General features: G+C 38.7%; 2 protein-coding genes across 3 annotated transcripts; one reads left to right on the top strand and one right to left on the bottom strand.

Annotated features, from left to right (window-relative positions):
- Nucleotides 1-5641: 5641 nt before the first annotated feature.
- LOC121794928 (protein PHYLLO, chloroplastic) lies at nt 5642-15016 on the top strand. Of its 2 annotated transcripts, XM_042193335.1 has the most exons (28): nt 5642-5865; nt 5960-6151; nt 6709-6923; nt 7241-7358; nt 7505-7621; nt 7704-7787; nt 8145-8204; nt 8336-8407; nt 8691-8801; nt 8872-9066; nt 9178-9276; nt 9410-9973; nt 10104-10328; nt 10427-10726; nt 10837-10904; nt 11092-11250; nt 11363-11488; nt 11576-11707; nt 11788-11905; nt 12116-12271; nt 12392-12628; nt 12702-12869; nt 13045-13188; nt 13281-13742; nt 13888-14184; nt 14276-14433; nt 14528-14635; nt 14735-15016. In XM_042193335.1, the coding sequence occupies exons 1-28, from the start codon at nt 5701-5703 to the stop codon at nt 14964-14966; spliced, it is 5082 nt and encodes a 1693-aa protein (XP_042049269.1). In that variant the 5' UTR covers nt 5642-5700; the 3' UTR covers nt 14967-15016. The 2 variants fall into 2 exon arrangements, with proteins under 2 accessions (XP_042049269.1, XP_042049270.1); XM_042193336.1 differs by lacking the exon at nt 5642-5865 and having other exon boundaries at nt 6039-6151; nt 6761-6923.
- Nucleotides 15017-15076: 60 nt separating this feature from the next.
- On the bottom strand, nt 15077-21239 carry LOC121794929 (ubiquitin carboxyl-terminal hydrolase 15-like). The gene is made up of 13 exons (XM_042193337.1): nt 21089-21239; nt 18840-19283; nt 18218-18653; nt 17834-18094; nt 17618-17706; nt 17433-17518; nt 16968-17130; nt 16706-16829; nt 16454-16611; nt 16291-16375; nt 15991-16203; nt 15841-15902; nt 15077-15766 (listed from the first exon to the last, which is right to left on the bottom strand). Exons 2-13 carry the CDS (start codon nt 19124-19126, stop codon nt 15253-15255), a joined length of 2478 nt encoding a protein of 825 aa, XP_042049271.1. The 5' UTR covers nt 19127-19283; nt 21089-21239; the 3' UTR covers nt 15077-15252.
- Between the last annotated feature and the right edge of the window lie 3411 nt (nt 21240-24650).

The raw sequence follows: 24650 nt of genomic DNA, 5'->3' as shown, positions 1-24650 counted from the left end.
ACAAAAAAGTCTAATGACTAATGTGGAGAGGTGTCGACGACATTGCTCAAATGATGCTGCTTGCATCGCTTGTGGAGCTGCCCAAGAGAACTTAAATCACATTCTTAGAGGGTGCCCAGATGCGGTTAAAGTGTGGGAATCTATCGTCCCTCGAGGTAAATTAAATCAGTTTTTTACGATGAATTTGGATAACTGGTTGATGGATAACTTGAATTGCAATGATATTACTGGTGAGATATGTTGGAGCACTATTTTCGGTATGATTTGTTGGAGGTTATGGAAAAATAGAAATCAGCTAGTGTTCCAAGGAGAGATTGTGTCATCCTACGCCACAATTGCACAATGTAGAGCTTGGGCGAGATCTGTCCATGGTAATGAACTAAAGCTAGCTAAATCGATAAATAAGGTGTTGAAGCAGGTACAATGGCATGCTCCCCCGGATGGGTTTTGTAAATTAAACTGTGATGGGGCAGTGAAATATGATTCTGAACGTGCGGCTTCAGGAGGGGTATTGCGAGACTCAGCAGGAGAGTGGGTGTTGGGTTACACAAGGCACCTGGGAACATGCTCAGTAGTGCAAACTGAATTGTGGGCAGTATATGATGGGCTTAAGTTGGCGTGGCAACGAGGGATTAGAAATATACTTGTGGAAAGCGACAATATGGCAGTTGTCCATGTGCTTAATGACAGGAAATCGGATGTTAGCGCCTTATCACTCGCTAGAAGTATAAAAGGTATCATGCAAAGAGAGTGGAATGTGAAGATCGCTCATGTGTTTAGGGAAAGCAATCAAGTTGCAGACTTTATGGCAAATTTGGGTGTGAATATGCAGCCTGGGCTAGTGTTGTTTGACGAGGCGCCGATTGAGACGATGAATTTATTACTGAATGACCGGCTAGGTATAACCCATGGCCGTATGTGCCCAATGTAGGGGCGGTGTTTGAACTTTAGGGTGATTCCCTCTTCTTGTTAAAAAAAAATCACGATTCCAAACAAACATTAAGAACATGTAATAAACCAAACGGATAGGGATACGAATTAACCTCGTATATATGTACATACCAATTTATTGTAAAATTTCTACACTTATCAACAGTTCTATTGATTGAAATTCAGGTATGATTGACTTTATGATATAGTAAGGGGAACACTAACGAATAAACACAAAGTTTGATCAAATTTTAGTTCATTCTCTGCAAATTTCAAAGTTAGTCATAAAACCATGTAATTTAAATTTGCTTTCAATTGTCCCATGATAAAATTTTAGATTAAATTGTGATATGACAGCCGAGAAACCATACATAGACGTCATCGCTAATGAGTAAAATGAAGTCATTTATTCATAAACAAAATGACATTATTTGGTTGAAAAACATCATCCATATACTCTTCTCTGACCTCATATTTTGGCTTGGGATGACTGAGAAACGAATCCAAAATTCATGATTTTTCAACTAATTTTTTAAAGTCGCCGGACTGACCTGAATTTGACTACTAAATTGAAAATGGAAATTTGTTATCCTTGCATGACCAATTTATTATGAACCTAATTATTAACGATCTCCACAATATTCACAATCACAAACAAACTTATGGGCTTAGGTAAAATTAGAATACGAGATGCAAATTATGCGATCGAAGAAAACGGCGTTGAATAGTAGCAGCACCGCTGACAACAGCGACAAGATGGCCGAGAATTTGAAAAGTCTAGCCGCCCGGGGATAATTCTCAAGAAACACGGCGCTGAAGGAGAAGGTAAAGGCGAACAAAACCGAAATGACGAACACGTGATCAGTCATTAGAAGGCTGCCATGGCCTCCGGCCGGCCGATGGAACGGGAAGAGAGGTAAGAAAACTGCTGCGGTGGATGATAGCATGAGAATGGCTGGTGATATCCAATCATCAACTACTGCTGCTGCATGCCTTCCCTTCGCCATTATAAATATATATATAAATATATGTTTAGGTGAATATATCAAATTTTGATATTGATGGCCAATTGTTCTTGCGACCCTTGCTAGGTGATAGTGAATTATGGAAATTAAAGAAGACAGAATTAAATGTTCCTATCCGATCTCCTAATCGTGTGCCTTTCCATGCTTGGCTATTTATAGAGCACAAAATGGGGTGACTAATTATCCCAATTTGTAACTCATACATCAAGAATTATAATATTCTTCATTGTAAGTTGGCCGTTAGTGATTTTTAAGGTCTTAGAGAGACCAAGTTAAATAAATAAATAAATAAATAAAATTATGTTTTCACTTACTTTGAAATATGACTCAAAAATTTATTCAAACACAAGATTTGAAATGGTGGTAATAAAATGGTTAATTAATTTGAAACTTGACTCAAATGTATTGATTGATTACCCACTATTATACAGCCAAAATGTGGTGACAAAAAGCGGCTGAAAAAATGAAGTACTTGCTATATTAAATTATCCCACTAGCCACCACGTACGTTGTTGACATCAACTTTACAATAAAAATACAAATGTACAAGAACGTCGATACATACAAGATTTCCATTGTCTCAAAAACTATGCAACCTTCAATTACAAGAAACATGATTCCTATACATAGTGGGAAATGAGTAAGTAATTTCTACCCTTATTACGAGACCTAATCACAAACAACATCACTTTTGTTTTGTCAAATGTTTTAGACCGCTCATTATGTTAATAATTTTTAGGGCATATCTACCAACTTATGCACAATCATATGATCAAATAGACCAATTCATAAGAATTTCTAGCAATAACAATAAATATTATATCACGACCTTAAAACATCAAATCCAAGATTGCTACATGTTGCGTTGGTCTCGCCAATTTAACCTAATTAATTAAATGTATAAATACATAACTTCTCCAACATCCATCTCTCTCTCTCTCTCTCTTTTTTCTCTCTTTTCTCTCTTACATGTGTCCACTTCCTACTTCAGATCAGCCAATTGGAGCGGAGGCGGCACCGAGAAACAATAGCCACGGAAATGAAGTGGATGGTGGCGAGTGGCGCATCGACATCCCATTAGAAGGCGGCGCGGTTGTTTATCATATCCGTCGGGCACGTAGAAGGAGATTCGACCGGAGGAGTGAAAAGATCATAAAAATGAGCCTAACCCTCGGCAGTCAGGCCATTGCAGCCGTCATCGCCGTTGCGCTAACTAAAACATCGGCGTGGGCCGTGTATATTGTCGAGTTATGTACATTGGTGGGGCTCAGCTTCATTCTGGCTGCGCTAGCTCTGCGTCGGAAGCACCCGGAAATTTCTGCGGGTATGGCCAAGATAGGCGCAGTTGCGACAGCCTTAGCGATTGTGATCGCAGTGATGTCGCACCTGCCGCTCTCTCTGGCCATGGCTGCCGGCGCCTTTGCCTTTATCATAATATTGGTTGTTGTGTCATTGGCCACGTAAAATCAATTTTTCCATCTCTTATGTGTAATATATATTTAAACATGATTTGTTTTATAGAATCGTATCTTCGTATCCTTCATTTCTAAAGAGACAGGAAACCTACGACTGTTCGACCAGAGCATCGTTAACTGCACCTATTGGATCACATATTGAACCACTAGGAAAGTAGAGGAACATTCTCGGTTCGCTTTGTCGAGGGAGTAATAATTTAGTGAAGTGTAGAGTCCATTACCCAAAATATAAAAAGTAAACGTGGTTGTTTTAATTGCGGAAGTAGGGCTGATAATTCGGTCATCGGTTAGTAGGTTAACCGATGACCGAACCGATCACCTCGGTTCTCGGTTAACCGAGAACCTTAACCGAGAACCACCCCATTCGGTTATCGGTTATACTCGGTTCCAAATTCTGCATGTCTTGATCGGTTCTCAGTTAGATCGAGAACCAATCGGTTTAACCGATTATTAAATTAAAGAACCGATTAAACACTAAAACCGCAATGCAGCGCAAGTGGTGGCCAAGGTGGGAATTTTTCGTTGCAACGTCTCCAGTTCGGTTAACCGGAACCGAACCGACCCTATTCAGTTAGGAACCAAACCGAACCGAGGCCAATTCGGTTTCGGTTCCGGTGCTTCAGTCTCGGTTAGGCTTGGGCTCGTTAACCGTGTTTTCGGTTCGATTCTAACCGAACCGACCGAATTACCTGCCCTATGCGGAAGTATCAAAATGGAGAAAATGATGAAACAAAAAAAATGGAGAAAAAGAGATATTATATTACGGAAAGTGGGAGTATATGTCATGCTTTATTTTGTACTCCCTATATAACAGCATGCATAACTGAGACATTAGTGAGTATTTACTTTGGAATTTTTTACTAAATGTGAACTTGGGCGGCCATTGTGAATATAAAGTTGCAGCCCATTAGGGATTTGAATTCTCCTGGGTTGGATTGAATAGTTTATTTGGCCCACCTATAATGATTTTTTGATTTCTGAGAAAGCCCATAATATGTTTTACTAGAAATTAAGCCACCCACGACATTAGGGTAGATATTACATTTTTCTTTTTAATTTGTCTTACAAAAGATGTTATATATATATTTTTTAAAATTCTCTCAAGTTAGTATTAATATATTATTTTCTTTCTTCACTTAACACACAAAATAACCTCTACTAAAATTATCATTACCCAAGTGTGTCATTTTTTATGGGATAGAGAGAGTAGTATCTCAATAAATATACGATATCATCTAACACTTGTATACACACATTGACACATATGACATAACATACGCACAATATCATAAATGTATGAACAATATACACTCAATAAAGTAATACTACCCCATTCTACAAAAAATAGACCGGTTTTATCATTTTGGGCCGTCGACCAAAATTAAATCAATTTCTAAATATGAAACGTTTTAAACTACTAATAATATGGAGCTCACAATTCACTAACACTACTTCTCTCAAGTACTATTTTCCCCTCTGTCTTATTTTATCAATTGCATATTATAACTCGTGCTACATACAACTAAGTCTATTTTTTATGAACAAGGGTAGTAACTGGTAGGAGTAAATATTTGGCTTTCAAATAGGTAGGTGGGGAGAAAATAGGTTGTATTGGAAAAAAAAATCAGTAGCCAAGATATTTATTGGCATGCTACATGCCTAAGTAAATAAGTTTGAAACAAGTTGAACTAATATAACATACTAATAAATAAATTAGCGTGTATGTAGCATGATGTGTGTCTTGCATTTGAAAAGAGTATAACTTACAAAGTCATAGGTTCATAGCCGTCAGCCTTACATTAAAAGAAGCTTACTTTGAGTAATTAATTGATTCCATTCGAAAATTTACATGCTTCAACAAATTTTTTATTTTTAGTACTATAAGATTTACACATCCTTATTTGTCTATAATCCAACACAAACATCCTACATATAGAAAAATTTACAAAGCCAATAATTTCTATTTGATATAGTAAAAGAAAAAATACTTATAAGAGAAAATATAGTGGAATAGTATATAGAAATTAAATTATCAATATTTTGGAATACAATTAAAATGACAAAATTTACTATTCCCAACAAGAAAAACCCGTATTTGGATAAACCTTGTAATGACGTAAGAAAGAAAATACTGCAAATTCAACTAAGTAGAGTATAGAAAAAAGAATGGCCAAATTAAATAGGCTGTAGCTGAAGCTAAGTATGTAGTATAAATGTCATCTTCAATGGAACTCCATTGCCATAGCTTCAGTTGACATCGTTCATTAACAATGGATTATCGCATAGTAAACTCACAAATCACCCTCCAGTTTCCTCTAACGAAGCTCCAACTTCACCAAAACACCATAATCAAAATCAACAAGCGCACCCATTTCCTCAAACCCGCGTTCCCACGTTTCATTCGCTTCAATAACCGCCAAAATCCCATTTCCAAGGTTCAAATGTTCCGAAATTTTGATTTTTTAGTCTACTTTGGCGGCTGTCTTTCTTTCTGCTTTTGTTTGATTGTGTTTATGTATGATCTTGTAGGTTGTGAGAAGCTCAATGGGTAAAGATAGAGTCTTGGATGATAAAGAAGCTGCATTGCTCGTTAATTCTTGTATTACGCGTAATTTGGCGCCGGTGTTGAGTTTAGAGCAAGGATTGGATGCGATTAAGGCGGCTGTGGAGGAGCTGAAGGCCAATCCGCCTACTTGTTCAAGTGGGATGTATAGATTTCAGGTGATACAAATTTGTTAATTTTTCACTGTTGATTGAGGTTGATTATTGTGTATTGTAGTCCTGCTGTTTGAACATTTGTCTGAGAGAGGATTTGAATTGCATTGTGGTGACATGATCATCAGGATTTTCTTGTATGCTGTTTGGATTATTCTCTTTGTTGAATCCATCAAACGCTTTTTATCAGTAACAATATGATCAGTTTTGTGCATTTTTCTCACATTTTTTGCGAATTGAGGCTCTTGGCGTATTTCCATGCCGAGGCTGGTTCTAGTGTGACGAGATTTCCTAGCTTTGTCGTAAGGTTGCAGTGTAGTTTGTTATGTATACTGTGGACTGGATAGTGAAAGAATGAAAGAAGTCACATGTTTGAATTATCGTGTTTATTTCTTGATTGTGAGGGAGATGCTATGATTATGAAGTAGTTCTGTGGTGCAGCGGTATTCTATTAAAGATAGATCATGTGTATGGCCACATTTGAGCCTTTTGCACTTTGTTGTGTAAAGCCGTTTTCATCTGTTTTCTACAAAGATTTGGGATTTATTCTTTTCTATGCATAGCTTGCAGTCCCTCCAAGTGCAAAAGCACTAAACTGGTTTTGCTCTCAACCAGAGTCATCGAAGGTGTTTCCTTTATTCTTCCTTTCCAGTGATAAGGAGAATCCAACCTACGAATCACTTTCTCTGGGAAGAACCAGAGGCGTTTTTGGCATAGGTTCAGCTGTCAGCTTCAAGGGATCTCCCCATGCTTCAGGAAAACGCAGTTATTTGTCGAGGTATCTGTTTTGTTTTGTACTCCATTTGCTTTGATCATTAACTAGCATTGTATGCAGCCCTGTGATTTTAATTTCTACTGTCAGAAGATAAGCTGTCCTGCATTTACTTTTACTAATCCATTTCTGATCTGATGCACATAATATTTTCCTCTTTGACTCCTGGTGAAAGTGTGAAACATAACTTCCATCACTTAGTCAAATTGTATGGTAAATTGGTCAAATTTTAGATGCAAATACTTCAATCCAATTTGAAGTCCAGTTTAATTGCTTTAACATACTGCAATTTTGATGTTGCATGTTAATGAATATTTATGCAGATATCTTCCAGCTGAATTAACATCTTCAAAGGCTTACGGATTCTTGGATATTGAGCTAGACACAAAGATGCCCACCATAGAGCGTCAGACTGGTTCTTATTACGTTTTCATCCCACAGGTAGTGTATGTATCATTCTGTTGCATTTTAATCCGGTATGCAGTCATGAACTAGCAAGTCCATATATAGAGTAGGATTCTGGTAGTCTTGCTATGTCGTTCGCCTTTCCTTGTAGTACTTGTATAATCAGGCTACATTTTCAACAGATTGAGTTGGATGAATTTGAGGATATCTCTTTCTTATCTGCTACATTGGCATGGGATGACTCTTCGATGTGTACTTTTAGTGAAGCTGTCCAAACATTTGAGAGCAGTTTTCAGCAGGTAGTGCAAGTTTCTCGCTGTCTGTTAGCTTATGGCACCCACACTTACTCTCGGTTCCTGTTATTTTTCTTTTTTGTTTCAGGCCAGGTATACTTCTGCAAGTGGTAGCCAACTAATTTGCTCTTCTCTTTTGAAGTTCAAGAATGCAGAGAAGCATACGCAAATGGTAACATGAACCTAAATTTCAGCTGGAAATAAGTCATGTTTGCAAAATAAAAAACGTCACTTAAATTTGCAGACCATCCCAATTTCTGTATATTTTTTTTGTGATTAATCCTTATTTTATTTTTTCTTGTTTATCTACAATTTCCTGACCTTCCTTTTTCTGAGCAAGGATTCAGCAGGATAAAACTCAATTTCCGTAAGCTAGACTTTTTTCCATGTTATGTGTTTCCAACTGCAAATGATGATTTTTCATCTTAGTGAAAAAGAAAAAAAAAAGGAAAAAAACAACTATGAATGATGATTAGGTGTTTCTGAGAAATGACCATTTGCGTGTTGCATCCACGGAAACATTTGGTAGGTGCGAGTGAATTCACTCTTAATGGATGGGAAGAAACTTGAGGCCAGCACTTTGGAACTGGTACATTTCTGTCCTGGTACTCCTTTTTTTAGACGATCCATCGTGTGATATTTTCTTTCATTATGCTAATGCAGTGGTCTTATTGGTAAATAAACTAATCGGTGACAATCTAATATATACATTTCTTGCAGGAAGATGCCTCGTCCTGCTTCAGCCAGTTCTCAGCCAGACTTTCACCAACTCTATCAATTGCAAATAACATGGTATGTAGCTCATTTACTTATACAATCCAATTTATCATTTCTATGACTGAGGTATGTTCCTGAAATATATATATACCAAACTTGGCTTGCGAATTCTTTAAACCCAACTATCAGCTGATGTTTTGGCTATCAGTGTTGCTAAAAAACAAAAAGGTTTACTCTGTTTGTGATTTGATAAATAACTTTTCTGGTTGCTAATATCGCCTACTACTACTTCGCCTCTGATACATTCTCATTTTAATTATATGTTTACTTTGTCGAACCATTTTCATCTCGTTTCCAGCACTCAGAACACGAGACCAATAAAGTGAACTTTTTCTGTCAAGATTCACCTAACATCAATGCTTTGTGGGCATCTCTTATAGTTGAAGAATGCACCCGACTTGGTTTGACGGTGAGACATACTAACAGAATTGGTTCCTTCCCAATAGGTTTTACTACCTCTCTGATTTATTTGCCTCTAGTATTTTTGTATAGCTCCTGGATCAAGGTCATCTCCCCTGACAATCGCTGCTGCTAGTCACCCCCTTACAACTTGTATTGCATGCATTGATGAACGGTCCCTTGCATTTCACGCTCTTGGTTATGCCAAAGGTTCCCAAAAACCAGCAGTCGTCATAACATCATCGGGCACTGCAGTCTCGAATCTTTTTCCTGCTGTGAGTTTTTTAGTTCCAAGAATGCAGTTGCTTTCTTCTTTTTTTAAGAGCTTTCTTACTTTTGCCAGATGTTTACTCTTTACTGTAAGTCTTACTGCACCTGAAATACAGGTTGTCGAGGCAAGTCAAAGTTTTGTACCCATGTTGTTACTTACCGCCGACCGCCCTCCTGAGCTGGTAGACGTTGGAGCAAACCAAGCAATCAATCAGGTATACGAAGCTACCTTTATAATTTTGTCTTTGATGCTGCTCATATTTGAGAAAATTGCTAGTTTCTTAACTACTGCATTTTCTGCAAATTACTCGTTTCGTTCCCATCAATCATTATGTGTTTGCATTCTAGGTCAATCATTTTGGAACATTTGCGAGGCAGTTTTTCAGCCTTCCTCCTCCTACTGATGAGATTTCTGCGAGATTGGTTCTCACCACAATTGACTCTGCAGTACATAAAGCAACATCTTCACCAAATGGTCCTATACATATGAACTGCCCTTTTCGAGAACCACTGGCAAACAGTGTGAAGGATTGGAATCGTAAATGTGTTAATGGATTAGACTTTTGGATGTCAAATGCAGAACCATTCACCAGATATATTCCACCTCAAAAATCCTTATCATGTAGTGACATGTACTCACACATGAATGAAGTCCTCGAACTTATTGAAGGGGCAAATGATGGGGTTTTAGTGTTTGGTTCTATTCACAAAGAAGATGACATGTGGGGAGCTCTTATGCTGGCCAAGCACTTGCTGTGGCCAGTTGTAATCGACGTCCAATCAGGATTACGATTGAGGAAGTATCTGTCATCCTTTCTCGACAGGAAGGATATATTATTTGTTGATCAGCTTGATCAACTGTTGCAGTCAGATTCTGTCAGAGCTTGGATGAAGGCTGACGTAATAGTACAGGTGCATCCAAGTTCTTACTCAATAGTTTTACTACATGCTTTCAAGAATAATTTCTGTGAATTGATATAACAAAATCCATTTTGATGGATGTTGGTGAACACCTTATTTCCTATCGTTGTTAAAATGACAGATTGGAAGTCGGATAACTGGAAGGCGCATTTCTCAGATGATAAACCAATCTTGTCCTAGCTCACTCATTCTAGTTGATGATCATCCGGGTCGTCATGATCCTTCTCATATCATAACACACAGGATCCAAAGTACCATCTCTCAATTCAGTGATAGTGTAATTAAATCTTGCAAACCAAATATAAGAAAGAGATGGAAGGAATTTTTACGAGGATTGGACATGATGGTATGCCATACTTTTAGAATCTCACTTCAAACTAAAAGATGTGCTTTCGTTTTGCATAAACTCAACTTGGCAGTGACTTTCTCCTCACACTTTCATAGGTTGCCTCGGAGTCATCATCATTTATTAGTTCCGAAAAATCACTGACTGAACCTTATGTTGCACGAAAGATATTTGAAACACTTCGCTGTGGATCTGCTTTATTTTTTGGAAACAGCATGACAATACGTGATGCAGACATGTATGGGAGCAATTGGGTGCAATGCACCCATCCCGCTTCCTTGATGTTGAGTGCTGGTTTGCCGTGCCACTGGGTCCATGTTACAGCAAATAGAGGTGCTAGTGGCATTGATGGTTTGATCAGCTCTGCTGTTGGATTTGCAGTTGGCTGCAACAAACGAGTAAGCAACAAAGCATTCGGCATAACTCTGGAGCACCTTCGATTTGCAGCAATGAAATGTTAATCAGTAAGTAGCCGACTGCCTTACATTGTAATTCTTTGCAATCTCAGGTGCTTCTTGTGATGGGAGATGTTTCATTTCTGCATGATACCAATGGATTGGCACTACTGAGACACCGGTAGACTTTTCCCAACTCTCTTGCTTCTTTTATCTTCATTCTTTTTTTAGAACTTGAAGTTGTTGCTTCCGACATTGCTGAAGACGTTGCTTTGATTTCTTTTAACTAGCTCGATGAAAGCCTCATGTCCCTATCTTGGCATTTCTTTTCAGATGCCTTTATTAACATATAACTTTTCTTCTGAAAGGACATCGCGCAAGCCCATGGTCATAGTCGTGGTAAACAACCGTGGAGGTGCAATCTTTAGCCAACTCCCAGTTGCAAGTACAATTGACAGAAACATAATGGACCAGTTTTTCTACACATCTCACAATGTTTCAATACGTCATCTATGTTTGGCACATGGGTGAGGATATTTTTACTCTTACATTCAAAATTCTCGAACTTAGTTTGACAAAAACTCGTCTGGAACCGAGTTGGCTTTCGACCACTTGATTTATGGAAGATGTTCTGTGCAGTGTGAAGCATGTCCAAGTCCAGACAAAAGCAGAGTTGCAGAATGCTCTGTTCACGTCTCAGAGAGAAGATGTTGATTGCATAGTGGAGGTTGAAAGTGAAATCGAGACCAATATCACATTCCATAAGTCTGTTTGATTTCCAGACCTCCATTTCCAAAATTTACAAGTCATTTCTTTTTCTCATACACTGGTAACTGTATGATACTCTGACAGTAACTTGAGGACTTTCACTCGCCAAGCCTCAGATCACGCTTATAACGTCCTCTCAAAGCTTTCAATCGCAGATTCTACCTCACCAGGCCCCATAGATTGCATTGTTAGTAAGATGGATTACTCCCAATATAGGTAAGCCTCTGGCACGTAAATCAATATTATCTGATGCAGCGAAGCAGTAAATCCTCATCGTGTTTTCTAACTTATGGCAGGGTTCAGCTAAATGCTCCACCTACTTCATCTTCTGGAAATTCTAACAACTTCCCATCCTATAGAGAAGGTTTTGTTATAAGTTTGTCTCTTGATGACGGTAGTGTTGGATTTGGTGAGGTAAAGCTTCACTGATTTTAAACTCGTCTCTCTCTCTCAAGCAGCTCCACTGATGCGATACATATACATACACATGATAACGATATTTGTTGTCTCCATACATGCCATCTTAAAATCATCAAAAATCAGTCATTCTGCACGCCTTCTCACATGGCAGCCCCGTATGAGAGGACATTTGCTAACTCATGATCCTCGTTAATGCTTGAACAGGTTGCACCTCTTGAAATCCACAAAGAAAACCTGCTTGATGTGGAAGAGCAACTTCGATTTCTTATGCATGCCATAGAAGGAAATACAATTAGTGACAACCTACCTCTATTGAAGGGTTCTCTCTCTTCTTGGATATGGAACAATTTAGGAATTCCGGTAGGCGTTTAAAAACAGTTGTATATTTTAATTAGTGCTCAAGCTGTGATATCATTCAGTATATCATCTTAACCTTTTCATTCCTTTAATTTCTTAAATGCGCCCCATTATATACTATAGCCAGGTTCAATATTCCCCAGTGTCCGATGCGGGTTGGAGATGGCCATCCTCAGTGCAATTGCAAGTAGACATGGTTGCAGCATTCTGAATGTACTTCATCCATCAGCTGGAGAATTGTCCAAAAGATCATCTCCCGTTCAAATTTGTGCTCTAATCGATTCGTATGGAAGTCCCATGGACACAGCATTCGTTGCATCCACTCTTGTCGCGGAGGGATTTACTACCATCAAAATAAAAGTAAGTGTCCACAAATGTTGAGCATTTCAAAAATAGTATTGCTGGTACAGTGATTCAAATTTATCTGTCACAGGTGGCACGTAGAGAAGATCCCGATGAAGATATTGCTGCAATAAAAGAAGTGAGGAGGAAGGTGGGGGAAAATATCGTACTTCGTGTAGATGCAAACAGAAAATGGACTTATGATGCAGCAGTAAAATTTGCTCATGGCGTCAAAGAATGCTGCTTGCAATATATTGAGGTATATGACATGACATCTTTTTATCTCATGAGCTGTCATTGGTTTCAACCAAGAAAACCCCATATACCAGATTTCTTTGCCCGAGCCGACCTGTCATGCAATGGTGTTAGGAAATTGTTATACTCTCATAAGTTGTTTTGATAGCTAATTCTCATTTCACTTTATGGGGTTACAGGAACCTGTTGATAATGAAGATGATATAGTGAAATTCTGCGAACAAACGGGGTTGCCAGTGGCTTTGGACGAAACCATCAACTCTGTCACAGAGAATCCTCTTCTTGTCCTTCGGAAATACAGCCACTCTGGAGTAGCTGCTGTTGTAAGTACTAACTCAATTTATTGGTGCTTAACATGATTTTACGAAATTTGAAGAGTTCGTGTTACTGATATATTTTGACCTAAAACTGTCAGGTCATTAAACCAGGTGTTATTGGAGGTTTTGAAAATGCTGCACTGGTTGCACGATGGGCTCAGCAGCAAGGGAAAATGACTGTTATCAGTGCTGCATTTGAAAGTGATCTTGGTTTGTCTGCCTACATCCAATTTGCTCGCTATTTGGACGTGCAGAATGCTGAAATGCAGAGTTTGATGAACAAGGAACCACAATCGTCCACTGCTCATGGTTTCGGAACCTATAAGTGGTTCAAGGAACAAGTGACAACCGAGCCTCTAAATATCCATCACAATCCACAACATGGCTCTGTAGAGGCGGATGCTGCTGATGCCGGTCACTTCCTCCAAAAATGTCTACTAAATCCCTTAGCGGTTGTTAGAACCTCGGATGAGAAAGAGGTGAAAGAATACCAAATAGCAGTTGATACAGAAGGTGTCTCCTTCTCCATAAATGTGCTTGAGACTGGTGAAAGCAATGATGTAAGTAACAAATTACATGAATTTCAGTTAACAAAACAGATCCATATACCTAAGAAAAACATTATATGATCTGATAACTTGGTGGAATCTGCCCATTACTGAGACTTGTTTTTTTCTTTTCCTTGCGTCATTACAATCAATACAGGGTAGTGCAGTCGTGTTTCTTCACGGATTTCTTGGAACCAGCGGAGATTGGATCCCCATCATGAAGGCCATCTCGAGCTCCACCAGATCAATTGCAATTGATCTTCCTGGTCATGGTGGATCGAAATTGCAATATCATGGTGAAAATGATTCAGACAGACCTAACTTATCAATTGATGTAATGGCTGAGGTCTTGCACAAGGTGTTGAAAACACTCACTCATGGAAAGGTCACACTCGTTGGATACTCAATGGGAGCTCGGATTTCTTTATACACGGCCTTAAAATGTAGCGACAAGGTGGACCAACACATCCCCATAAGTTTCTCAGCGTGCAAATCATAATTTACTTCTGTTGCTAAGTGCTGCATATATTTATGTATTATTACAGATTGAGCGAGCTATGATAATATCTGGAAGTCCGGGATTGATAGATAACGATGCAAGAACAACCCGTAAGGCTAAAGATGACTTCAGAGCTAGCACGCTCGTCTCAAACGGCTTAGAATTCTTTTTAGACACTTGGTATGCTGAAGAACTCTGGACTAGGTAAATGTGTCGCAACACTATCAATTTGTGCATTTGTTGTATTTTTTTGGCTGAATGTCTATGAACTCGTTGCTACCGTTTACTCCATCAACAGCTTGAGAAGCCATCCCCACTTCAAAAAGACAGTGACCAAACGTTTGAAGCACCAAGACTTACACACTCTGGGGAAAGTGCTGTCCGATTTAAGCATCGGAAGGCAACCGTTAGTTTCTAAACTTATCTACACATTGTGTGTGATTCATCTCACTATTTGCTCGAGACTAAGAATCAATCATTCTCTTCCTTTTCCGTCTCATAATAGATCACTGTGGGAAGATCTGAAGCAGTGCAAAGTGCCACTTCAGCTCGTCGTGGGAGAAAAGGATGCCAAGTTCAAGGCAATCGCGATTGAGATGCAAGCAAGAATCATCCACGAAAACAGCTTTCCATTAGTGGTCGAAATTCCAAGTGCTGGGCATGCTGTACATGTTGAGAACCCCCTTGCTGTTATAACTGCTATAACACAGTTTGTTAAGACAGTGAAGACTACTTGAGTTGATTTTGATTTTTGTACTCTTTCAATAAAAGCATTAGTTAATTTCAATGTCGTCTATCTCGTTTGTAATAAGATCCATCTTCTTACACAGTATGAGAGAGAGAGAGAGGGAGGAAATATGCATATTTTCCCATAAAAAGAAAGAAATAATGTATAATTAATCATATTCCGACTCTGCCTCATGCCAATATTGGAAGCCAAAAATATGAGGCAAACTGTAGTTCTAGCTGCTTTTAGCAAAATTTAAAAAGAATCCGAAAAATCAATCCTAGGAATCTTCATCACTAAATCGAACAATCAACTGAAGTTTGAGGCACACCTTCTGTCCTTGCCTTGCTACCATAATTTACACACGAAACCGAAACGAATCCCCTCTCTTCGCAGGCAGCAAATCCCGTCAGCGCCTTGCTTCCGGGGAACATGCTGCACGAGATGTTCTGCCTCGTCGGCGAATCCACAGGGTACATCGACTGGTAGATGGATGAGAACGCCGCCTCCCCGTGGTCCACCGTGCTGAACGAGTCCCTCGTGCTCTCTGTCGTGAACGACGAGTCGTCCGAGTTTGTGAACACGGACCAGTCGCTCGACGCAGCATCCGAGAACTCTGTGTAATTTCTCAGACTCAACGGCCTGCTTCTGCTTTCCCTTATCAGCATCCCATTGCTGCTCTCAGGAATCGTCTCATTTCCAACGAGGTTGTTCGGCTCTGGCCTTGACGTCCTTTGGCCCTTCAACGACCTATTGCGAGGAGCCTGGTTACGGCTGGACTTCCCACATCTAGTAGGGCGCGGATGCGACCTGCAGAGAAACACGATATCATCTCTGTTTCTTTATCAACATCTCAGAAATCATTGTTTTCTTTCGAAGCTTACCTCATGTAGAACAGAATGTATGCTCCTTCGGACATGACATGGCTCAGTTCGACCGGTTGAACCTACATAAATAGAGGCGAAACAGAGAGGGATTGTGATACATGGTAGTGAAAACGAAGCAACATTGAGTAAATGAGGGGAGATTTCTACCTCTGTGTCGTCAACCTTGAACCAGTTGCCCTGTAGATCTTTCACGTACGAGGTGTAGTGACCAGAAAAAGACGCATTGGATGTGTCGTGGTGAACAACGACAGCATAGAGCATGTAGAGCGGAGGTATGTCGTCGGTGCCAGTCATGAATGGAATCATATCCAGCATTTCAGGAAAAGTTATGAGCTTATTTATCTTACCATAGTTTCCTTCCTATATTTTTCCAAAAATAGGGTTAGGGCAATATAAAATGCAGAAATTCAATGCATCCACACAAACACAATGGCAATAAGACGATACCTGAAATCTCTTTAACACTATAGTTAGGATGTTGGGAGCCTCTTTTATGTGTAGTTGCTTCCGAGCGTGAACATATGTAGCACACCTTTTATTCAAAAATTATAAGAACAAATAAATTTTGTATTATCAAAGAAAAAGTTGATGCATGGATAATAAAATATACCTTGCACATCTATACATATTGTCCCCGACAAGATCTTCTTCGCTGGTAAACTGTGTTAGCGCATCCTCCAACGACTTCACCCAACCGAATATCTCCAGAGTAAGATCCATCATTTTCTCATACCTTTCAGATTCATGGTGACATATCATACATTTGACCTATTTTACAAAGGGATGCTGTGAGTTATTGAACGGAAAAAGGGGCATCTCGATAATAAATATTTCCGCTAGTATAGTAAGCAAGATCAAGCACCTTTGATCTGAGAGTTCCACCAAATGTATGTTGTATAAAAGTCGTATCCTGCTGCCTGGGATCAACGGCATTTTCTCCACCAAAACCCTCGAGACATATTGTTTGCATTGAGGCCACGAGAAGCCTGAGTATGCACAGCATTGCCACGTTAACTATAAAGGAAATGCACAAGTTTTCCTTTCACAGATAAAGTTCTTTAACAGTAAAGGCTATATCAGTTAAAATATACGAGAAATTTGATCAAATGCTAAAAGAAAAAGACCTTAAAAATTCATGAGCATCTTCCTGACTTCCATAACCAATCTGAGCATTAAGACTTCTAATATACAAAAGAATATTTACGGGAGATAGAGGACCCCCATTTTGTCCCAGCATCATTACAAGCTGCTCGAGCTCACACGTTAGACACCAATCTTTGGCACATCCTGCATGCACAAAGGACATCAACGGGTGATCACCATGGGCGGACCCACATAGACAAAGGGTGGGGCTTTAGCCCTTAATGAATTGTTTTTTTTGAAATTTTTTTTAATAAATTTTTATAATTTATTCCTATTTTATACCTATATTTATATTAAAGCCATTATTAATCACATAAATTACCTAGAAAAACATTTTCAAACTATATTTTGAAAATATAGCCCTTACTAATGTTTATTTCTGCGTCCGCCCCTGGACTGATCACAAAAGATATAGTTTAGCGACTTCATGATGGAAAAACAAATACCAGTTCTGGAATGTGTTTGGCAAAGAAGGTAAATGATCAGAGGCTTTGTGAATATTAAACACTGCAATACGGCATTTGCGTAACAGCTGCAGAAGAATACAATGGGTCAGTTTGCAACTCTCACTTTCACATTGCAGTATTTTCCCAGTGTTCATTTTGTATGAGAGCACAAGATGTAATTTTACCTATTCCCGCAATTTACAAGTCCTCTAGGAGTCACAGTGAAATTTTCATACTGAAAGCACTTCACAAATTCTTCATAGGGGAAAATCATCTGGCAGATAAGAGAAGCCCGATATGAAAAATTTTGTCAACGTATATATATGATACAGTACATAGTATTTCATTAAGAAAGGCAGTTGGAATCCTGGAACTCTAGCAAACAACTTCTTTTAACTCACCTTGAACTTTCTTTTCTTGGTTGTACTATCTTCTAAATGTTGATGATTGTCAACTTTTGCCAACTTTTTCATACCCTTCATCCTCATCATATCTAGGTTTGATTCACAGTTACTTGCTGCAGTTGATGAGTTTACTATCCCAAAATTGTTCCCACCATCTAATGCATTTTGACATTCTATTTCTGCCCTATCAGTTCCATCCTTGGACGCATGAGGATTGTTAGCATGACGTTCTGAGAGGGGAAAGTTCACCTCTCTCAGCTGCAACAAACAATCATTGAAATTTTCAGAAAATTTGTTTTCCAAGTTTCCAATATCATCTATATGTGGAGGGATATATATACACACACAAGTAAAAATATGGGACGGGGTAATGTTTCTCACATAAGGATCTTCTGACGGCTGAGATGAATTAGGGAGAGTGAAACTACTGCCACAGGCTTCAACGAAGGAGCTCAATCCAGCACCATCTGCTGTTTTTGAGGAGTCTATCTGGCCAGTAAGAAATGTGCCAAACTCTGCTGATAGTTTGTTTATGACAGATTTCTGAGATGCACTTAGCACCATTGCTGAAGTAGTTGTAGGAGTCAGTGCAGTTAGAGGATGCAACGCTAAATCCTCTGAGAAAGCACCGTCAATACTAGGCTGCTGCACATTGTATTGGAAGGTAGATTGTTTGGTAGTTTCACCATATGACTCCCTTCCACGAGATCCTTCCTCTGAGCCACACTTAAGGAATGATCTATGGCAGTCTTTACCCATTTGCTGGCACTCAAGCTTGTGAACATCCCTCCAATGAACGATCTGACACCTTCCAGAACTGCAGAGATGTTTGAGTTAGTAGCGACATAGTGATAATCAAGCTGACAGTTGATGAAAGATTCAAAAGTGTCCTGACAGCTTTTGAATTATTTTTGATGAATTACCATATAATATTAATATAAAAATTGTTGAAAACTTCTAGTAGTATGGTGAATTGTAGGGTAAAGTCGAGAAATTGGCATACCAATACCAAACAGACTTGCATTGTGAGCAACGGGTCCCAGCTGGGTTGAAGCATCTTGCACATTGATGAATCCCACTGTTTGGCATATGCACTACGGGTAAAATACCACCAACAGCCATAGGGTCAACTTGCAGAGCTTCCTCGGCTGCTTCACTAGCAATCAAACTTATCCCCTCCTTTCTTTTGGAAGTCTCACTCCATTTTCCTAGTATGAAATAGGTAACCAGGGGAAGGACAACAAATACAACAAATAAAGCTGGTACATCGGTTTCCCTTGGCGTAAGCATGTCCTACCAATCGTACTCATGTCCAGTACAACAGCAGAAAATGGTGTTCTTTCAAACAGTGAACCACCTTAGTTACACTCAGTCGCTCAAAAGATCAGGTATCAATGATATGTAGCGCACATAACCATCTGTTACACTTCAATGTAGGTGCTCCTTACTTCAGAAACACAAGTGAAATAATTAATGAAAACGAAACTGGAAAATCCAACCATAAACCAAACAAACTGCGTGTTCGATCACATTTAAAAACTAAATCCCTGTCATGAATATGTATTGTTTAAAACTCTAAATATATTCCTTTGATAAATCTCCTACAATAATTCTGTAATTTAGTCGACATTTGGATCTGAATCTTTAATTCCATTACATAGAAAACCAATCAACAGGTCAAAAAATCACTCAATCATAATATATAACAGATGTCAAGTGGAAAAATGATTCCTATGAAATAATGTTACATAATAGCACTAAAACCAAGCGTCTAGATAACAAGATTTCCATAAGAGACCATCTCAATCATTGAGATTCACAGAAACATGCAAAGGTAGCAAATGACTATTTAATGCTGTATCATGAAACCTATGCAAGACAAGGTAGCAGTTCATCTAGTAATGTTGCACATAATATAATGTTTCTCCATTATGGCATCAAAAAGGTTAAGTCGCAAAGATAAGGTTATGTCCAAAAAAGCACTATCGCTATCCAATAACGCTTCAGAAAGTAGTGTTGCTACCGTGTATACACAAATCATGAATGGAACCATCAGTTATGGACGGAAAGTATCAAATTATTTCCTTGTAGAGGAACATCGAGGTGTACAAAAAGATTCCCTAGGTTATAGGTATCATACAAAAATTATTAATATCACAGACGAGATTCCACCAAAGCATGCCTTACAACGTTACACGTGTTTTCCGTCCAAATGCAAACGTTAATAAAGTTACTTTTTTCGTACAGTCATTGGAACACGGAACCTAGAAGTAACACATTTAAGATCACATTTGTCTATTTTTTTTTTTTTTTTAATTATGGAGTTTTTCATCCCATATTAATATAGTACTGTATAATTTATAAATTATTACAGAAAGATCAGTATTCAAAAAAACATGAAGAGGGAAATTTATGAGCAGTTTAGCTTAGGGCTTCAAAAGTGAGTCACGGAGGGCATATCTTCAAATAGCTACAACAAACAAAAAATTGTATCCTTTGTCTGCATTCGTAACCAGCGTGATAAATGCTAGTAAGCAAGGTATGTGATAAGATACTCCACTTTAGGCTCATTTTGGCATGTTAATCATCTTCTGGATCGAGACTTCATTTACTCGATAACGACAACAAAGTTTAACTTATCATAAAAATTAGTCATTTACCCTAAATCTCATTAAGTTTCATGCTAAACTGCCAATGTTTCAACGCATTAGAGGTTGTCAAGAAACAGGTTCACAAAAATCTCATTTGACTGGAAAACCAAAAAAACATAGAAGTCTAAAATGAGAATACCACAGCTTCAGGTGAATAAAAAATTGCATAAAGAAGCAATTATTCCAGTTTGAACAACCATGTCAGAGGCATCTAACTATACATGCCATAGAAACTCATCAACTTCAAAATGCTAAAGTAGATTACCCCATTTAACCTAAAAAAATCAGAATTAGTCTCTTATATGGGAAGCTCCTAGCAACAAATTAAACCCAAGTAATTTATTTCCCCTGAGGTTAATTTTTTATCCAACATCACGTCATTAAAGTTTCAATCTTTGCGTAGATTTCGTGAAAACAAAGAAAACCCACATCAAAATTATATTCAACCCAAAGATTCTGTCACGAAAAATGTGAATGCATATACAGAAAATACTTACATATGAAATTTTATGTGGAAATCACATAAACATAAGAATAAATACAAAAAAAATTAACCTAGCTTTGAAAAATGACACAGAGAAGTGAGCTGCAGAAACGGTACCTTTCTTTAGGTTCTCAGATTGTAGGAAAAAAAATTTTAAAACGCAGTTAAATTAGTCTTCCATTTCAGCAAACCAGTTTCTCAGTGATGCTTTCTTCTTTGTTCAACTTTTAAGGCAGGGAAATGATTCCATGTACCCTCATCACAGGTGCACCGTATCAATTTCCAGAAAGCTGAGGTGGAAGCTTTTCATTGGCTTGAATGTATGAAGGTGGACTCACTCCGATACCCAATTTTCTATAATAATAATACTAATAATAGTTATTGTGATTATTTTATTTTTTATTAGCGACTAACTTGATTTAGAAAGTAAGTACAGTACAATCCTACCTGTGTCATTTAAAAATCAAAATACAAATTCAAATATTAAGTCGAGTAGAGTGAGTGTGATTAGTTTTTCTGTGTGGGGAAGAAATTAAACTTATACTTGAAGATATATATAACTAAATTTGTGGTTAAGATCACGTATTAATTTTATAGTATTATAAATCATGGTATCACGAAAGTTTAACAACTTTATATTTATTTTAATATAATGTGTACTATAAAAGTTTGTAAATAAACTTTGATGAAACACCGTTTTAATTTGTGAGAAGGCAGGCAGCACTAAAATATTTCAAGGCAATAATTGCATAAAATATTTATGCTAACATTGTCTTACTTCGAGTGGGTCCGAATATATGTTGTCAGTCTTTTTATTATTGTTGTTATTAATATTCAAGTTTTTTTAAGAGTCACTCTCTTTAATTCTTTTGTACTCTAATAAGAATCTCATTGATAATTATGGCACCTTTTCTATTTTATGATTTTATCTCTATTTAATTTGTAAAATTGCAATTAATTACATACTATGATAAATGATGATAAGGTTATAAAGGGAAAAACATTTATTCTCTTAATATTTATGATTTGACTGATGGGGACACTTAAGTAATAAACACAGGAAGTATGTCATAATTTTATAATTCATCAAAACAGAAGAATTCATGTCGCACGTTTGGGACCATAATTAGGTAATGAAACATATGAACCATATAGATGAACAATACTAATAATTATTAGAAAAAATAAGCATTGATGAATGAATGATAAAGTTTTTGACAGCTACATGCAATAATAGGGAGCATGTGCATTATGAACAAAATATGCAGATTGGGAATATTTCAGAGTAAAGACATGCATATCCTAAGTCTTTATTAAATTTATTTTTGGCCTTTATTTATTCTATCCTTGGTTTATTCTTTGTCATATTCTTTTGCTTTTTAATCTTCGTGGTGGTCTTACAAATTAAGTTTTTTTTGTGTAGCATTTATTTATTTTTGTGGAGGATGTAAAAACTTGATTTGTTGGTGACCTTTAATTTTGTACAAGGCTCATCAATATCTCCGAAAGGCCATGCAAGGGCGGAGCCAGAATTTCAATTCGACGGGGACAAAAATACATATATAAGAAGAAATTTTAAAAGTTTGAAATGAGGTATTTATAAAGGAAATCAAAAAAATTTAAAAATTACTCCATTAAATAATACTACATGAAATATAAGGAGAGGCCATGTACCATTTTTCTTGATTGGTGCCCTAGCTATTTATCTAGTTCGGTGAAAGGCCTCAATCAAATTATTATTTTATTATTTTCCATTTTCAAAAAATCATTTAATTTAATTGATAAATAACACCATGTTTTTACATGGATGTTCTAGTTGAGATACTTGTGTTGGCCGTGACCAAATCTTTCCCTTTTGACACACTTTTGATGGGGACCATTTTGACCTTAGGGCATCCGCAATGGGGCGGACGATAGGCCGCCCGATGCCTCGGGCGCGCCATCGTCCGTTACTGTGGGTGTGCGGATGATGCCCGATGCATCGTCTGCGCCCTATAGATCGTCCGCGGACGATAGGGCATCGTCTGCGCCATCGTCGGCCGACTGTGGGCGACACGGACGATGGCGCGGACGATGCAACGCGTTTTTATTTTTTTTATTTTTAAATTCGAAAATTATTTTTATATAAATACCCCCTACCCCACATTCACATTTTTAACATTTCCATTCACATTTCCACTCTCAAATTACACTATACAATGGATTCCGGTGAATACCCAAGTCCGAATAGTCCGATGTTTGGGGGTGGTGCTCGTTGGCCGGGTACAGACCCTGACGGATATCGGCTCTTCGACTCCAACAAGCAGTACGATCCCGAATTCAATACAGATTTGTACGGTCTGTCTGACATTGAGCCGTCTCCAACCCGCCCCTTCCCGCCGCACCGCCGCCCCGCCATAAAGAAGCGGAACCGGCACCGGGCGTACAAGTTACCACCTCCGGAAACGAATGAAGAGTACGCCCCCGGGAGGACGAACTACCAACCGGATGAAACCCTCGTCTTGGCGAGGTGTTGGGTGGATATTTCGGAGGACCTGGTATTTGCGAACAACCAAAAGCAGGTTGTGTACTGGGAGCGTCGCCGAGCGCTACAATGAGGCGAAGCCACCGAGCGTGTACAAGCGACATAGGGAGCAGCTCCGCAAGCACTGGGATCAGGTGAAGAAGCAAGTCAACCTGTTCTCGGCGGAGTACGAGAAGTGCTTGAGGGAGCAGGGAAGCGGAGAGAGTTTGAGCGATGTGCGCAATAGAGCGTTGTTGTCGTACCAGTCATTGTACGGCGACTTCAAGCATTTCAACATCTGGGTGCTCTTGAAGGACAAGCAGAAGTTCCAAGGCTGGATTCTGCCATCGGATGCACCAAAGAGGACGACGACCACCGAAGTCGGTGCTTACACGAGCAGCGAAAGCGGCGCATATCCGGTGGACCTCAACCGGACGATGTATGAGGAGGAAGAGAGTTCCGGCACACCGGTGTCCTCTCAGCGTCCCGTTGGCGTCAAGGCTGCGAAGAACAAGGGGAAGGCGAAGGCGACATCCTCCTCACAAGCCGCGGCCGCCCCCCCCCCCCATCGCCGATCCCGACCCCGGCGTCACTTGCCTACGCAGAGTTGGCAACGGCCGCCAACCGGAGGACGTTGTTGGACACGCACAACGCCCTCATGCAGTGTCAGGACCCGGCCAAAGCCGAATACCTCCAGGGGATGATCGATGAGCTGCGCCGCAAGTTGGGACTTTTGTAGAGTAGTCAACTTTTTTTCATTTCTAACTCGTGTAACTTTTTTTAATCAATGTAGGATTTGCCGTTTTAAATTAATCGTGGTGTTTTGTTAATTATTTTGCATTGACATATTCGAAAACATTTAAATTAATTAACAAAACAATAGTGAAACCTATAGGGCGGTTTATAGGGCGCCCCACTGCAGGTGGAAGGGTAGAGGATAAAATGATGATGTGGCGGTACATAGGGCGTCCTATGAGGCGCCCCATTGCTAATGCCCTAGAAATCTCATATTCTAAATTCTTGCCAACATCATGACTGATTAGAAGTGATTGCAAACCTACTATAGTTTCGTCAACACAAATATATTCTTAATTAGTTGTGAAAATCTAGGAATTTATTTGGTGCTATCATATGTTATCTACGCATATTAATAGTAAGGTTTAGTTGTTGGAATTT

This window comes from Salvia splendens, chromosome 3 (assembly GCF_004379255.2).
Source record: "Salvia splendens isolate huo1 chromosome 3, SspV2, whole genome shotgun sequence".
In the NCBI taxonomy this organism is placed as follows: Eukaryota; Viridiplantae; Streptophyta; class Magnoliopsida; order Lamiales; family Lamiaceae; genus Salvia; species Salvia splendens.
The sequence above is the reverse complement of the archived record's forward strand: the minus strand, read 5'-3'. Positions and strand labels throughout refer to the sequence as shown.